Here is a 17,817-nt window from a genome sequence, read left to right on the forward strand (position 1 = left end):
TGTCTAATACTAGAGGGCATGCATTTAAGGTGAGACGGGGTAAGTTCAACGATGTGCGAGGCAAGTTTTTTCTTTTACACAGAGAGTGCCTGGAATACGCTGCCAGGGGTAGTGGTGGAAGCAGATAATACAGAGGCGTTTAAGAGGCTATTAGATAGGCACATGAATATGCAGAGAATGGTGGGATCTGGACACTGTGTAGGCAGAAGGGATTAGGTATTATTAATTTAGTTAGTTCGGCACAACATCCTGAGATGGAGGGCTGTTCCTGTGCTGCACTGGTCTACACTCTACTGATAGATAGTAGGTGCCTGGAACGCACTGCCAGGGGAGGTGGTGGAAGCAGATATGATAGCAACATTTACGAGGCATTTAGACAGGCACATGAACAGGCAGGGAATAAAGGGCTACAGATCACGTGCAGGTGGATTTAGTTTAAATTGGCATCATGGTCGGCACAGGCATCATGGTCAGCACAGGCATCATGGGCCAAATGGCCTGTTCCTGTTCTGTATTGTTCTACGTACATGCTATCAACGTCAGAGCACAGCTGGCACATCATCAACAGAGCTCGAGCAGCACAAACAGTGTTTCCCAGCACATGGCTTAGAGCAAAGCAAAAGGTGGCAGACTGGATTCTCTGATCCACGGCTACACAGCACACAAGCAGCAACATTCCCACTGGAGTAACACACAAGATGCTGGAGGAACTCAACAGGTCAGGAACTATCTATGGAGGGATGAAGGATCAGCAGGATGGACTGGATCATTGCACTTAGCCTGCTGACAGCAGTCCAGATGAAGGGTCTCGACCCCAAACGTCAACTGTCCATTCCCCTCCACAGATGCTGCCTGACCCGCTGGGATCCTCCACATCATGTATTGCTTCAGATTCCAGCATCTGCAGTCTCCTGTATCCCCACTGAAGTACATGAAGTGCAATCAGATTTATGGGTGAATATTAGTTGGGAGGTAACCATGAGAACTGTAACTTACACAGGGGTGGCCCGAAGAGCACAGTGTCCAGAGCCTTGAGCTGCAGCTTCTGCCGGTGGCTTCGATCATTCACTTTCAGCAGAGAGCAGGCCAGGGTGAGGTTATTCACAGCCAATCTGTCAAATCAACAAAAGCCAGACATCAGAGCCAAGGAGGGATTACAGTCTGACATTAATCCATTTAAACTTTAACTTGAAAAGTGTGTTAGGTTTTGAAGAACATCACAAAAAATACTGGCTTGTTTCTATAGCACTATTGACTTCCTCCATCAAGATGTCCCAAAGCATTTCACAGCCAATAACATAGTATTCTTATAGTCCATCTGAGAAGGCAAACAGCATCTCAGTACAACATCTCACGAAGAACAATCTGTTGAATGTGTATGCAGGTATACTGGGACGATTATGGTAGGATGTCCTTCAGCCCATCAAGAACATACTGGCTCTATGTAGGTGCAATCCAGCTAATGCCACTCCCCCGCCCTGCCAATTCCTCATTTTCGGAGTTGGAAGGTGTAGCTGTAGGCACTGCCATGAGCCCAGGCTAAGCCCATCTTTGTCTGGGATATGTGAAAGTCTTCATCTGTCTTCCTTAGGTCCACTCTCCCAACTTTTTCACCAGTACACCGATGACTCCATTGGTGCAGAGAACTCAAAGACCTCATCACTTGCTGCCAATTTCCACCCTGCTTCACGTGGTCTGTCTTTGACACTTCCCTTTCCGGAACTCACTATCTCTACTTTGGGGGACAGGCTAGTCACCAAGCCCACTACAAGCCCCACAGCTACCTTGATTATAATTCCTCCCAGCCTGCCTCCTATGAGGATTCCTTTCCATTCTCCTAGTCCCTCTGGGTCTGTCACATTTGCTCTGATGATGACACATTCCATCCTTCTGGAATGTCTTCCTTCCTCTTGAACTGTGGGGTGCCCTCTACCATAACAGACAGAGCTCTTTGACCATATCATATCTATTTTCCATACCTGATTCTCCACCCCCCATCTCCTCCTGGACAGAGTCCCTGGTAGTCTCCTTCCACTATATTGGCCTCTACATTCAATGGATCATCCTTCGAAATTTCCGCTAGCTCCAACAAGATTCCACCATCAGACACACATTTCCTTCCCCTTTCAGCATTTCAAACAGATCCATTCCTTCATGTTTCCCTGCTCCCCACTCTTACAGCATTTCCCATGCAACTGCATCACCTGGTCCTTTCACCTCTTCCCTTCCCTCTATCTGGGGACTCAACCAATCTTTCCAGGTGCAGCAGCAATTCACTTGCACTTCTTCCAGTCTAGTGTACCACATTTGGTGTTCACCATGTGGCCTTCTCTACACTGGAGAACATCAGGAGCAAGAGGGTAAGCCAGAGAAATGGTGGGACACCTTAGGGGTAATCTATGTGTGGAGGCAGGCGACGTGGGCGAGGCCCTAAATGAATATTTCTCTCTGTATTCACCGAGGACATGGAGGACAGTGAGTTCAGGGAGGGGTACATGGATAACCTGGAGCAGGTCAGTATCAGGAGATGTTAGATGTCATGGGACATATTGGTTGATAAATCCCATTGCCATATGAGATTGCAAAGCAATCAAGGAGGTTGCTGGGACCCATGATGGAGATTTTTGCACCGTTGGTTGCCATAGGTGAGGTGCGAGAAGACTGGAAGATAGCTAATGCTGTTCCTTCACTTAGGGCAGCAGCAATAAGCCAGATAATTACAGGCCAGTAAGCTTTACAGCGGTGGTGGGGAAGTTATTGGAGAAAATCCTAAGGAACAAGATTTATACACACTTGGAAAGGCAGGGGCTGATCAGGGATAGTCAGCATAGCTTTATGAGGGGGAAATCCTGTCTCGCTAATTTGATTGAGATTTTGAGGAGATAACTAAGATTGAAGAAGCAGGATGATAGATGTCGTTTATATGGACTTTAGTAAGGCATTTGACAAGGTCCTGCATGGTAGGCTGGTCTAGAAGATTAAAGCACACAGGATCCAAGGCAAGCTGGCTAACTGGATCCAAAATTGGCTTGGTGATGGGAAGCAGAGGGTGGTGGTAGAGGGATGCTTTCCTGATTGGAAGTCTGTGACCAGTGGTGTACACAGGGATCGGTGCTGGGACCCTTGTTGTTTGTGATAGATATTGAATATAGTTTAGCAAATTAGTGGATGACATGAAAGTTGATGGTGATGAGGATAGGGGAAGGCTGTCTAAAGCTACAGCAGGAAATAGATCAGATGGAAAGTTGGGCGGAGCATTGGCAGATGGAATTTAATCCCAACAAGTGCAAGATAATACATTTTGGGAAGTCAGATAAAGGTAGGACATATACAGAGGTGGCAGGGTGCTGAGGAATGTTGGTGACAAGGGGACCTCAGGGTTCAAGTCCATATTTCCCTCGAAGTGGCAACACAGGTAGATAGGGTGGTGAACAAGGCATGCTTGTCTTCAGAAGTCAGGACATTGAATTTCAAAGTTTGGATCTTATGTTGCAGCTTTACAAAACACTGATTAGGCTGCATGGATCACTGTGTAGCTCTGGTTGACACACTGGAAGGATGTGGTTGCGCTGGAGAGTGCAGAGGAGATTCACCGGGGTGTTACCTGGAATGAAGGACTTTAGTTATGGGGAGAGTTTGGATAAACTGGATTGGTTTTCCCTGGAGTGAAGGAGGCCGAGGGGTGAAAATCAAAAAACCTGCAGATGCTGGAAATCTAAAGCAAAATCAGAAAACCCTGGAAATACTCACGGAGACTACTGTTTTAAATCAGTCACTTGCCTGGCAGTATTGGAAGCTGATGCCCAATGTTATTTCATTCAGGACTCTCAGAAAAGAGTTGAGGAAACCTTCCCCTTCAATCAAGTCCACTCAAAACCAAATCTAAGCAATATTCATTCAGGACTCTCAGAAAAGAGTTGAGGAAACCTTCCCCTTCAATCAAGTCCACTCAAAACCAAATCTAAGCAATATTGTAGTCTTGTACAGTGCATACAGTTAGATAAGGGCCTTGGAACTGCCTTCAAATCAGGTTGCAGCTACATAGAATGTGCTCCAGTGCACATTAACACCATTAGAGTTCAGTGGTAACCGCTAAATCCTGCACCATCGCCCATGCACAAAATTATTTACAACCTTCCATACACCCTTCTCTTATTACCTTGAGCCAAGGAAGGTCCTACTATTAGTGAGATTCAAAACTTAAGTAAAAGCTTTTGAATAAGGTGAATTGGACAGTGGAAAGGCTGAGAACCAGCAGAGAATAGTGATGATAGTTGTACAGCTGAAATCAGCAGCAGCAAGGGATTGATTGAACCCCTGCTGTAGAGTCACAAGCAATCAAGCTGCTTTACCAGCATCTCAGGAGGCAGACAATGCTATGTTGTGTAGAAAGCTCAATAAATCATGCTGTGTCACTAGATGCAATGATTACAGGCTCATTCAAGGCACTTGAAAGCCAACTGTGATTCAACAGTGGGCAAAATGAGACCTGTGGTGAAAACAAGAAAGGAACAGCATTCCTGGGACTAAAACCATAAAATATGGGAAATGGTCAACAGGTCAGACAATGATATAGTTGACAACTTTCCATCAGAACCACTGAGAAATTCTTGTTTCATCACAGCAGTACAGTTAGATAAGGTGGTTAATAATGCATACAGAATACTAGCTGGGGCAGAATAAAAGAGATGGGAGGTCATGGTACAAATATTGGAGAGACGAGACCGCAGACCCTGAAATCTGGAGCAACACGTGAGGTGCTGGAGGAACTCAGCAGGTCAGGCAGCATCTGTGGAGGAAAGTGGACAGTCGACTCTTCAGGTCGGTCTCCATAGATGTTGCCTAACCTGCCAAGTTCCTCCAGCGTCTCATGTGTTGCTTTATAAAATATTGGTTTAGGTCACAGTTGGAGAAACCTGCAGTTCTGGTAGTCACACTGTAGGAATGATGTGATTGCACAGGAGAGGATACAGAAGAGATTCACCAGGATGTTACCTGGGATGGAGTTTTAGTTATGAAGAGAGACTGGATAGGTTGGACCTTTTTTCCTTGGAGCTGAAGAGGCTGAGAGGGGACCTGATTAAGGTATAAACTGTGCAGGGCATAGATAGTAAGACAGTAAGAAACTTTTCCCCATAGCAGAGGTGTATAAAACAAGGGTAAAGGTTGGGAGGTTTAGAGGTGATCTGAGAAAGAATGTTTTCACCCAAAGGGCGGTTGGAATCTGGAGCACTCTGTCTTGAATTAGCATTTAGATAATCACTTCATTGGCAAGGCACAGAAGACTATGGACCAAATCCTGGAAAATGGGATTTGTTCAGATGGGTTCTCGATAGTAGGGGCCTGCTTCTGTGCTGTACGACTCCATGATGCTATATTTAAGGCGAGATAGATAAGATTTTTGAACAGCAGGGGAATCCAGGTTATAGAGTTTAGGCAGGAAAGTGGAGGTAAAGTCAAACACCAAGTCACCCATGATCATAATTGAATGGCAGTGTGGTGGTACTGCCGGCTTCTGCTCACTCTTCTTTCTTTTCACTATTGATATGAAGCTAAACGGCAAGTCCTAATGAAACATCATCGTTCCGAAACGTCTCCTCTGTCCAAGTCCATCTCACCTAAATACTTCCAACATTTCTGAGTCTTATTTCAGACTTTCAGATTCTGCAGTGTTTAGTTTCTCTCCTTTGACCCAACTCTGGGAACAAGACCTAACACTATGTTAGTCTGGCCACCATCCACATTCACTCCAGCACTCCCACCAAGCTGAGAGCACCCAAGGCACAATTTCCCTCCATTTTAAGCTCCCTCACTGCCCAAAGCGAAACTCAACCCGCATCTACAGTCCTTTTCAATGAAATATCTGCAAGGATGCAATCAGAGTGCAGCACATGGTCAGGAATTATTCATAACAACTTTGAATATCCTGAGGTAGGTTGGGGAAAGAGGGGGTGATGTTTTTATGGACGTCACCATTCGCACTGACCCAGTACAGACCAAAGGTAACAATTCTGAACAGAATTCATCACTGCTCGGGTTGACAGGGGAGGGAGGGGGTACTTTAACTGCCTGCTTGCTCCTGGTCTAACAACAAGAAGGAATCCGAGGACTATGTCCTTAACTCTCTCAGGATCACACCATCACCAACAATCAATGCAATTTAATCATCTGACAGTGGAACACTCCCACTGGCCTGTCTCTCAGAGACAGTATAGCGCTCCTTCAGTACTGCTCCTCTCTCACAGCAACAAAGTGGCGAGAAAGATTCAGAAAAGTGAAAATCAAAAAATCTGCACATACAAAATAAACACTCAGTTGGTAAGGCCACATCTGTGGGAAGAGAAACAGGTCAACGTTTCAGGTCGGAGACTCTTCATCAGACCATTCTTGATCTGAAATGTTAGCTTTGTTTCTCTTTTCATAGGTGCAGCCTGACCTGCTGAGGTTTCAGAAAAGTTTTAGGACAATGATGCAGCCCTGTGATTGGTTCTATTGTAGATCCATTGGTTGGTATGGTACTGTAAGATGGAGACAAATTTCTGTGGAGAGCTGAATTTAAGAAAGATGTCCCACAGTCCCTACCAATTGATGGCGTCAAAGGCTCCAGAACAGAGGCATTTGTATCTGCACACACTCAGAGGTTGAACTCCAAGATATATTTAATTATTCACCTAAAATGTCTTTAAGAGATTTGGACAACTACATAGATAGGAAAGGATATGGGTCAAATGCAGTCAGTTGAGACCAGCTTGGTGGGCACGAACGAGTTGGGCCAAAGGGCCTGTTTCCATGCCATATGACGCTCTGACTCTGAACCAAGTACACAAGAAGACAGGCCTCTTGCTCAGCACCTGCAAGACTGTCGTCCTCTATCAGTCACTGCAGCACAATGGGTCAACTACTTGTTGGGCAGTCCCTCATGATTGAGGATGTCTTCCTTCCGTTCCAGTTTTGTAGGTTCAGAGAAGGCTGATGAAGCCAGTGTGGGAACTGCGGACTCTCCAAACCTGCACCACTAGAACGGTAAGCAAACCAACATTAGCATTCTCCTTCAGGCCAACACCCAACACGGAAGCCCCAGTTCCTCTCAGTTGGCTTGCACTGGGCAGGATATGTCACTCAGATGTCTTGCACCAGAGTCCCAAAAGAGACACTATATTCCAAGCTCTGTCATGGAAGGATATTGTCAGGCAGGCAGAGAAAAAGATGCAAGGATGTGCTCAAAGCCCCTTTCTAGAAATGCAACATCCCACTGACTGCAAGGAACCTCCAGCCAATGACCACTCAAAGTGGAAGAGAAGCATTTGGGATACAACTTACAACAGTAATGGCAGGATTCTTAGCAGTGTGGACTCCCTCAAAGTTGCCGCGCAAGTTGATAGGGTAATTAAGAAGGCGTACAGTGCTGGCCTTCATTAGTCGGGGGACTGAGTTCAAGAGCCGCAAAGTAATGTTGCAGCCCTATAAAACTCTGGTTAGACCACACTTGGAGTATTGTGTTCAGTTCAGGTCGCCTCATTTGAAGAATGGTGCAGAGGAGATTTACCAGGTGCTGCTCGGATTAGAGAACATGTCTTATGAGGAAAGGCTGAGAGAGCTAGGGCTTTTCTCTTTGGAGCGACGCAGGATGGGAGGCAACTTGATAGAGATGTATAAGATAATGAGGGGCATAGATAGATTGGAGAGCCAGGGTCTTTTGCCCAGAGCAACAACAGCCAATACCAGAGGACATCAGTTTACGGTGAGTGGAGGAAACTTTAGGGGAGATATCAGAAGTAAGTTTTTTTTTTACACAGAGTGGTGGGTGCCTGGAACGCACTGCCAGGGGTGGTGGTAGAGGCTGATACGATAGGGACATTTAAAAGACTCTTAGATAGGTACATGGATGTAAGAAGAATGGAGGGTTATGGGCTGTGTAGGAGGGAAGGGTTAGCTTGATCAGGGAGGAAGTGCTTATATAAGTTGGCACAACATCATGGGCCGAAGGTCCTGTACTGTTTTATGTTCTATGTTCAGTACAGCACAGGAACAGGCCCTTCGGCCCACCATGTCTGCCCCAACCACGATGCCAAATTAAACTAATCCCATGTGTCTGCACATGGTCTGTATCTCTCTATTCCCTGTCCAAACGCATCTTAAACATTGCTATCCTGGCAGCACGTTCCAGGCACACACCACTCTTTGTGTAGAAAAAAACTTGCCCCACACATCTCCTTTAAATTTTTCTCCTCTGACCTTAAACCTATGCCCTCTAGGATTTGACATTTCCACCTTGGGAAAATACTGACCGACGACCATATTTATGCCACTCATAGTTTTATAAATGTCTATCAGCTCATCCCTCAGCCTCCAACGCTCCAGGGAAAACAATCGCAGTTTGTCCAACTTCTCCTTTCAGCTAATACTCTCCAATACAGGCAACATCCTGGTGAACCAGAGCCTCCACATCCTTCCCATAGTGTGGCAACCAAAATTGCACACAATACTCCAAATATGGCCTGACCAAAGTTTTATACAGCTGCAACATGACTTCCCAACTTTTAGACTCAATGCTCTGACTGACAAAGATAATTGCCTTTGCGGATGGCATTGAGAACCTTGAGGCCACACACTGGAAGCAACAGAAGTGCACATAAAGGGCAGTAGGAACACACAGAAACTACCAACCACCCTAGAGAGCTGTGGAGGCAGAATCACCGAATATGTTCAAGACACAGATTGAGAGACAATGGAATTACAAGGGAGTAAAAAGATATGAAGAGAGCAGAAAAATGATAGAGGGCAAGATCAGGTCAGCCACGATTTTACTGAAAGTCCTGCAGGTTTGAGTGCCAATTTTCCCTACTCCTACTCATGTTTCTCGTATTCTTATGAAGGAACTGACAGTGCAAGGGAGAGGGGATTCAAGGGTGAAGATCTATGAGAGAAACATGAACACAGAACATGACAGCACAGTACAGGCCCTTCGGCCCACAATGTTGTGCCAACATTTTATCCTGCTCTAAGATTTATCTAACCCTTCCCTCCCACATAGCCCTCCATTTCTCTATCATTCATGTGTCTATCTAAGAGTCTCTTAAATGTCCCTAATGTATCTGCCCCCACAACCTCTGCCGGCAGTGCGTTCCACGCACCCAACACTCTCTGTGTAAAAAACATACCCCTGACATCCCCCTTATACCTTCCTCCAGTCACCTTAAAATTATGACCCTTCGTGTTAGCCATTGTCATCCTGGGAAAAAGTCTCTGACTGTCGACTCGATCTATGCCTTTTATTATCTTGTACACCTCTATCAGGTCACCTCTCATCCTCCTTTAAAGCCCTAGCTCACTCAACCTATCCTCATAACACATGCTCTCCAATCCAGGTAGCATCCTGGTAAATCTCCTCTGCACCCTCTCTAAAGCTTCCACATCCTTCCTATAATGAGGCGAGCAGAACTGAACACAATATTCCGCGTGGTCTAACCAGAGTTCTATAGAGCTGCAACATCACCTCGCGGCTCTTGAACTCAATAACTCAACTAATGAAGGCCAACACACCATACGCCTTCTTAACAACCTTATCGATCTGCATGGCAACCTCGAGGGATCTATGGAAGTGGACCCCAAGATCCCTCTTTTCCTCCACACTTAGCAAGAGTCCTGCCATTAACCTTGTATTCTGCCTCCAAATTCAATCTCCCAAAATGTATCACTTCACACTTATCTGGGTTGAACGCCATCTGCCACTTCTCAGCCCAGGTCTGCATTCTATCAATATCCTGTTGTAATCTACAGCAACCTTCTACACTATCCACAACACCACCAACCTTTGTATCATCAGCAAACTTACTAACCCACCCTTCCACATCCTCATCCAAGTAACCTTATAAAAATCACAAAGGGCAGGGGCCCCAGAACAGATCCTAGAAAGGTGTGAGAATAACAGAGTTGTTGTGATGGGGGATTTTAATTTCCCAAACATCGACTGGCATCTCCAGACAGTGAGGGGTTTAGATGGGGTGGAGTTTGTTAGGAAGGGTTCTTGACACAGTATGTAGATAGACCTACAAGAGGAGAGGCTGTGCTTGATTTGATATTGGGTAATGAACCTGGTCAGGTGTCAGATCTCTCAGTGGGTGAACATTTTGGTGATAGTGATCATAATTCTATCTCCTTTACGTTAGCACTGGAGAGAGATAGGAACAGACAGACTAGAAAGGCGCTTACTTGGAGTAAAGGGAATTATGAGGCTCTCAGGCAGGAAACTGGAAGATTAAATTGGAAACAGATGTTCTCTGGGAAAAGTACAGAAGATACGTGGCAAATATTCAGGGGGTATTTGTGTGAAGTTCTGCAGAGACATGTTCCGATGAGACAGGGGAGTCACGAGAGGATACAGGAACCGTGGTGTACGAAGGTTATAATAAATCTAGTCAAGAAAAGCATGCAAAAGGTACAAAGAGCTAGGTAATGTTAGAGATCTGGAGGAGTACAAGGCTAAAAGGAAGAACTTGAAGAGATTAGGAGAGCCAGAAGGGGACATGAGAAGGCCTTGGCGGGCAGGATTAAGCAAAACCCCAAGGCGTTCTACAAGTATGTGAAGAGTAAGAGGATGAGATGCGAAAGGATAGGGCCTATCAAGTGCAGCAGTGGGAAAGTGTGTATGGATCTGGAAGAAATAGCGGAGGTACTTAATGAATACTTTACGTCAGTATTCACTACGGAAAAGAATCTAGGGGATTGTAGTGGGGACCTGCAGCAGCCTGAAAAGCTTGAACATGTAGGTATTAGAAAAGAGGTGATGCTGAAACTTTTGGAAAGCATCAAGTCAGATAAGTCGCCGGGACTGGATGAGATGTACCCCAGGTTGCTGTGGGAGGCGAGGGAGGAGATTGCGGAGCCTCTGACAATGATCTTTGCGTCGTCAATGGAGACGGGAGAGGTTCTGGAAGATTGGAGGGTTGCGGATGTTGTTCCCTTATTCAAGAAAGGGAGTAGGGATAGCCCAGGAAATTATAGACCGGTGAGTCTTACCTCAGTGGTTGGTAAGCTGATGGAGAAGATCCTGAGACGCAGGATTTATGAACATTTGGAGAGGTATAATATGATTAGGAATAGTCAGCATGGCTTTGTCAAGGGCAGGTCCTGCCTTACGAGCCTGATTGAATTTTTTTTTGAGGATGTGACTAAGCACATCGATGAAGGGAGAGCAGTAGATGTAGTATATATGGATTTCAGCAAGGTGTTTGATAAGGTACCCCATGCGAGGCTTATGGAGAAGGTGAGGAGATATGGGATCCAAGGGGACATTGCAGTGTGGATCCAGAACTGGCTGGCCCACAGAAGGCAAAGAGTGGTTGTTGAAAGGTCGTATCCTGAGTGGAGGTCGGTGAATAGTGGTGTACCTCAAGGATCTGTACTGGGAACCTTACTCTTTGTGATTTTTATAAACGACCTGGATGAGGAAGTGGAGGGATGGGTTAGTAAGTTTGCGGATGACACAAAGGTTGGATGTGTTGTGGATAGTATAGAGGGCTGTCAGAGGTTACAGCGGGACATAGATAGGATGCAGAGTTGGGCTGAGAAGTGGCAGATGCAGTTCAACCCAGATAAGTGTGAAGTTGTTCATTTTGGTAGGTCAAATATGATGGCAGAATATAGTCTTAATAGTAGGACCCTTGGCAGTGTGGAGGATCAGAGGGATCTTGGGGTCTGAGTCCACAGGATGCTCAAAGCTGCTGCACAGGTTGACTCTGTGGTTAAGAAGGCATATGGTGTACTGTCCTTCATCAATCAGGGAATTTAATTTAGGAGCCAAGAGGTATTGTTGCAGCTATGTAGAGTATTGTGCTCAGTTCTGGTTGCCTCACTACAGGAAAGATGTGGAAGCCATAGAGAAGGTGCAGAGGAGATTTACAAGGATGCTGCCTGGAATGCAGAGCATGCCTTATGAAAGCAGGTTGAGGGAACTTGGCCTTTTCTCCTTGGAGAGACAGAGGATGAGGGGGGACCTGATAGAGGTGTATAAGATGATGAGAGGTATTGATCGGGTAGATAGTTAGAGGCTTTTCCCCAGGGCTGAAATGGTGACCACAAGAGGACATAGGTTTAAGGTGCTGGGGAGTAGATATAGAAGAGATGTCAGGGGTAAGTTTTTTTACTCAGAGAGTGGTGAGTGCGTGGAATGGGCTGCCGGAAACGGTGGTGGAGGCGGATGCGATAGGGTCTTTCAAGAGACTGTTAGATAGATACATAGAGCTGAATAAAATAGAGGGCTATGGGTAAGCCTCATAATTTCTAGGGCAGGGACATGTTCGGCACAGCTTTGTGGGCCAAAGGGCCTGAATTGTGCTGTAGTTTTTCTATGTTTCTATCCCTGCAGAACACCACTGGTCACCGACCTCCAGGCAGAATACGCTCCATCTACAAGCACCCTCTGTCTTATATGGGCGAGCCAATTCTGAATCCAAACAGCCAAGTTTCCCTGGATCCCATGCTTCCTGACCTTCTGAATGAGCCTTCCATGAGGAACCTTTTCAAGCGCCTTACTAAAATCCATGTACACCACATCCACTGCTCTACCTTCATCAATGTGCTTTGTCACATCCTCAAAGAATTCAATCAGGCTTGTGAGGCACGACCTGCCCCTCACAAAGCCATGCTGACTGTCCCTAATCAGCCCATGATTCTCCAAATGTCCATAAATCCTGTCTCTAAGAATCTTCTCCAGTAATTTGCCCACCACTGAAGTAAGACTCGCTGGTCTGTAATTCCCAGGGTTATCGCTACTCCCTTTCTTGAACAAAGGAACAACATTTGCCACCCTGCAATCATCAGGGAAAACTCCTGTGAGGATGCAAAGATCATAGCAATCTCTTCCTGTAATAACCTTGGAGGTATCCCATCTGGCCCCGGTGACTTAGCTATCCTTATGTTTTTCAAAAGTTCCAGTACATCCTCTTTCCTCACGTCGACATGCCCTAGTGTATCAGTCTGTCGGTCGCCATCCTCTCAAACGTCAATGTCTCTCTCTCTCTGGTGAATACCGAAGCAAAGTATTCATTAAGGACCTCCCCTACCTCTTCCGACTCCAGGCACGTTTCCTCTTTTATCCCTGATTGGTCCTACCCTCACACTAGTCATCCTATTCTTCACGTACATGTAGAACTTCTTGGGGTATTTCTTGATCCTACTCGCCAAGGACTTCTCATGCCCCCTTCTAGCCCTCCTAAGTCCATTCTTAAGTTCCCTCTTGGCTACCTTGTAACTCTCCAGAGCCTCGTCTGATCCATGCTTTCTAAACCTCAGGTAAGCTTCTTTCTTCCTCTTGACAAGATATTCCACGTCTCGCGTCAACCACTGTTCCTTCACTCTACCATCCTTACCCTGCCTCAATGGGACAAACCTATCCAGAGCCCCATGCAAGTACTCCTTAAACAACCTCCACATTTCTGCTGCGCACTTCCCTTAGAACATTTGTTCCCAATTTACGCTCCCAAGTCCCTGCCTGATGGCATCATAATTCCCCCTCCCCCAGTTAAATACTTTCCCATATTGTATGTTCCTATCTCTCTCCAAGGCTATGGTAAAGGTCAAGGAGTTATGTTCACTGTCTCCAAAATGCTTTCCCACTGAGAGATCTGAAATCTGATCAGGCTCATTGCCGAGTACCAGGTCCAGAATGGCTTCTCCTCTATTCAGCCTGTCCACATACTGTGTCAGGAATCCTTCCTGAATACACCTAACAACCTCTGCCCCATCTATCCCCTTTACACTAAGGAGGTGCCAATCAATATTAGGGAAATTGAAATCACCCATGACAACAACCCTGTTATTTTTACACCTCTCCAAAATCTGCCTCCCTATCTGCTCCTCAGTGTCTCTGCCGGTATTTGGGGGGGGGGGGAGCTTCTGTAGTATATTCCCAATAGAGTGATCGTTCCCTTCCTATTTCTGACTTTCACCCACACTGACTTAGTAGATGATCCCTCCAGGACATCCTCCCTTTCTACAGCTGTGATACTGTCCCTGATCAGCAAAGCCACTCCCCCACCTCTTTTACCTCCGTCCCTGTCCCTTTTGAAACATCTAAATCCTAGAATATCCAGCAGCCTCCTGCCCTTGCAACATCCAAGTCTCTGTAATGGCCACAACGTCATAGTTCCACGTACTTACCCACGCTCTAAGTTCATCAGCCTTGTTCCTGATACTTCTCGCATTAAAGTAGACACACTTCAGCCTATTCAACTGACTGCAATTTTGCCCTTTCAACTGCCTATCCTTCCTCACAGTCTCTCTACACTCTGCATCTACTTGTACACTAAATGAACCAACCTCTGACCTTTCACTCTGGTTCCCATCCCCCTGCCAAACTAGTTTAAATCCTTCCCAACAGTTCTAGCAAACCTACCCGCAAGGATATTAGTACCCCTTCAGTTCAGGTGTAACCCATCCCTTTTGTACAGGTCGTACCTTCCCCAGAAGAGATCCCAATGATCAACAAATCTGAAACCCTGCCCCCTGCACCAATTTCTCAGCCACGCATTCATCTGCCAAATCAACCTATTCCTACCCTCACTGGCATGTGGCACAGGCAGCAATCCAGAGATTACTACCCTTGAGGTCCTATTTTTCAGCTTCCTAGCTAACTCCCTATATTCCCTCTACAGGACCTCATCTCTTTTCCTACCTATGTCATTTGTACCAATATGTACCACGACATCTGGCTGTTCACCCTCCCCCTTCAGAATTCTGTGGACCCGATCCAAGATGTCCCAGACCCTGGCACCTGGCAGGCAACATACCATCCGGGAGTCTCTTTTATGTCCACAGAATCTCCTGTCTGCCCCCCTTACTATGGAATCCCCTATTACTACCGTCCTCCTCTTCCTTCCCCTTCCCTTTTGCACCACACAACCCGGCGCAGTGCCAGAGACCTGGTCACTTCGGCTTTCCCCTGGTAGGTTGCCCCCCCCCCCCCCCCCCCCGGTAGGTTGTCCCCCCCAACAGTATCCAAAGCGGTATACCTGTTATTGAGGGGAGCAGCCACAGGGGTACTCTGCACTACCTGCCTATTCTCCGTCCTTCTGCTGACAGTCACCCAGCTACCTGCCTCCTGCAGCTTCGGAGTGACTGCCTCCCTGTAGCTCTTGTCTATGTACTCTTCGTTATCCCATAGGAGCCGAAGGTCATCCAACTGCAGCTCCAGTGCCCTAACATGGTCTGTAAGGAGCTGCAGCTGGATGCACCTCGTGCAGATGTAGTTATCAGGGAGACTGGATGTCTCCTAGAACTCCCACATCTCACAAGCTGAACACACCACTGACCCTGGAGCCATTCTCACTGCTCTGTCCTGGCACTAAAGGAAACACCAAAGCAAAGAAAGAAAGGAACTTACCAGAGACTTTCCTTCGCCTCTTCTTGCCAAAGCCTCAGCTCCCCACTCTAACACTGGCCACTCCACTTATACCTGCCTTCCCTTTATTAGCTGCTGTTAATAAGCCAATCAACTGGTAACAATTTGCAAATGTGCCTCGGTTAAATGTGCAAGGTGAAACTCACAAGCTCAGGCACAGAGACTCATCTATTTTCAGAGGTCCCGCTCCAAAAAAGGAAGAAGGTGATAAAAGCCATAAGATCAGAAGCATCTTAGATGGAGGTCAGAGTGACTATCACTGAGTCATAACTGACAGAGAACGGGGTAGAAAAAATGGGGGAGAGAGGGGAAGGGAAAGCAGGAGCTTGAGAAAGATGGAGGGAATGTGGGGAGAGGTGAGTGAGAATTTTAAAAATTTACAACAAGAACCAAAGCCAATATCTGTTAATTCTGAGAAAAGCAAATCCTTAATGTCTTTAAGCTGACACTTGAGTATGCCACTAAACCAAGTTGTACGAGTCATTACATATTCTCTCTATTCTGCTCAGAATCATGACACTGAGAGAGCTGTGCCCACAATGAATCAGATTTATTTAAAACCTCAAGAGGAATGCCTCCATTAAATGCCTGTGATCAAGAGCAGGTGGGGATCTGTTATTAAATGAGTCTTTCAACCAGCCGCCACCACATCACAGCCAGGCAAATAATGAATTTAATTCATTTAAAACAGAACACAATTCCCTGGCATTGCTTCAGAAATTTCTAGCTAGCTATGTATTTAAATAAATACAAAAGAAAAAGTGATTGCATGATCATTACTCCAGGTTGTTTCAGGTTGAGAGCTTGCATCAGTACTGGGAGAAAACAGGAACGTTGGTCAGTACATAGCAGTTCATGGGGTGGGAAGAGTGGGCAGATGATAGGCGGAGCCAGATGGGGAGGAGATGATGGGCAGATAGAAACAAGGGGGTGGGGGGGAGCGGGGAGGGAGGATGGGAGAGGTGAACAAAGAAGGAAGTAAACTAGGTGGATAGGTGAGTGTGTGTGGGAGAGCACCGGGAGTGTGGGTACCTGAAATTGGAAAATTCAATATTTATACCATTGGATCGTAAGCTATCCAAGCGGAGTATGAGATGTTTTCCCAATTTGTTTGGCCTCTCTGTAGCACTGGAGAAGGCTGAGGACAGACAGATCAGTGTGGGAGTGGGAAGTAGGTAAAATAACATGCAGTCAGCTCGAGATGGCCACTGTGAACAGAGCACAGGTGCTCCTCAAAACGGTCACCTAGTCTACACATGGTTTCGCCAGTGTAGAGGAGGCCACATCGCAAGCATTGAAGGCAATGGACCAGGATGGAAGAAACAGAAACTTCAATCACCAAGCCAGACTCATTCTCCAATACAAGGTCCAGTACAGCCCCAATCTTAGATGGACTATCTATATATTGTTTCCAGAAATTCCTGGATTCACCTACAAATTCTGTCCCATCTAAGCCCCTGGCACCAGGGGAGTCCCAATCAAAATTGCGGAAGTTAAAATCATCAAGAACCCTGTTGCTTTTACACCTTTCAATGATTTGTCTGCATATCTATCCCCCTAGCTCCCAGTGGCTACTGGAATCCCATGGACCATGGCACCTGAATCGCTGAGTAACTGCACTAGTGATGCACTAGTGGACAAGATCGCTGGGAATTTGAAAGCACAATGGACAAGGACGTGTTTCTTCCCCTCGGGAAGAGACCAAAAGATGAGAGATTTGGTGGAGCAGTCAAACCAAACAAAAATAATCAACAGATACCTTACCAGTGGTAGCTACAATCAGAGTAAAGACGACACATGAAATGGCAAGATCAAACATAGGGAGAGATTGAGAACGGAAGGGGGGTTGGGGGGGAGGATAGTCCAGAGGCTGAGGGAGGAGAGCAGAGAAGAAAGCTCATTGAGAAACTTGGTGTGAAATTCGGAACAACCATTTTGAGTAAAAGGCATAAGGGATGGAACACTGAAATACTCAGGGTGGAAACATTACCAGAGGTTGCAGAGAATTCCCGAGGTACGACTTGGAGGAAACTGTGGTAATTCACAGTGAGGAAACGATAGAACCTGTGGTCAGGCAGAGGAGCTTTTTTTGAGAACAAATGTTTCATCAGTCCTCCATCAATCCCTCATTAAGCTCAAGGACAGCAGAGGCCTTGCAGTGTGCAAAATGGCTGCTGGATTTCCTACAACAGTCACTACACTTCAGACATATTTAACTAGCTGTAAAGAGCTTTGCAATGTCCTGTGATCATGGAAGGCACTGTATAAATAAATAGGTCTTGCTTCCTTTAATTTCTTGACAGATTTTCACTTACAAGGAATCATATTTGGTCTCAAAAAAGTCCTAAAGCACTTCAGATATAACAAATTGCTTTGCAGTGCTCCAGTAGTATAAACAAATACAACAATTTGGTCAT

At 46.1% G+C, this 17,817-nt stretch overlaps 1 protein-coding gene across 2 annotated transcripts in view; it reads right to left on the minus strand.

Moving 5' to 3' along the window:
* stim1b (stromal interaction molecule 1b) overlaps window positions 1-17,817 on the minus strand; it is a 142,308-nt gene that overhangs the window by 26,212 nt on the left and 98,279 nt on the right. For both annotated transcript variants that reach the window (XM_052025838.1, XM_052025837.1), the window contains exon 5: window positions 997-1,112. In XM_052025838.1, the coding sequence (XP_051881798.1) occupies window positions 997-1,112 (116 nt within the window). The remainder of the gene's footprint in view (window positions 1-996; window positions 1,113-17,817) is intronic.

This window comes from Pristis pectinata, chromosome 11 (assembly GCF_009764475.1).
Source record: "Pristis pectinata isolate sPriPec2 chromosome 11, sPriPec2.1.pri, whole genome shotgun sequence".
Classification (NCBI taxonomy): Eukaryota; Metazoa; Chordata; class Chondrichthyes; order Rhinopristiformes; family Pristidae; genus Pristis; species Pristis pectinata.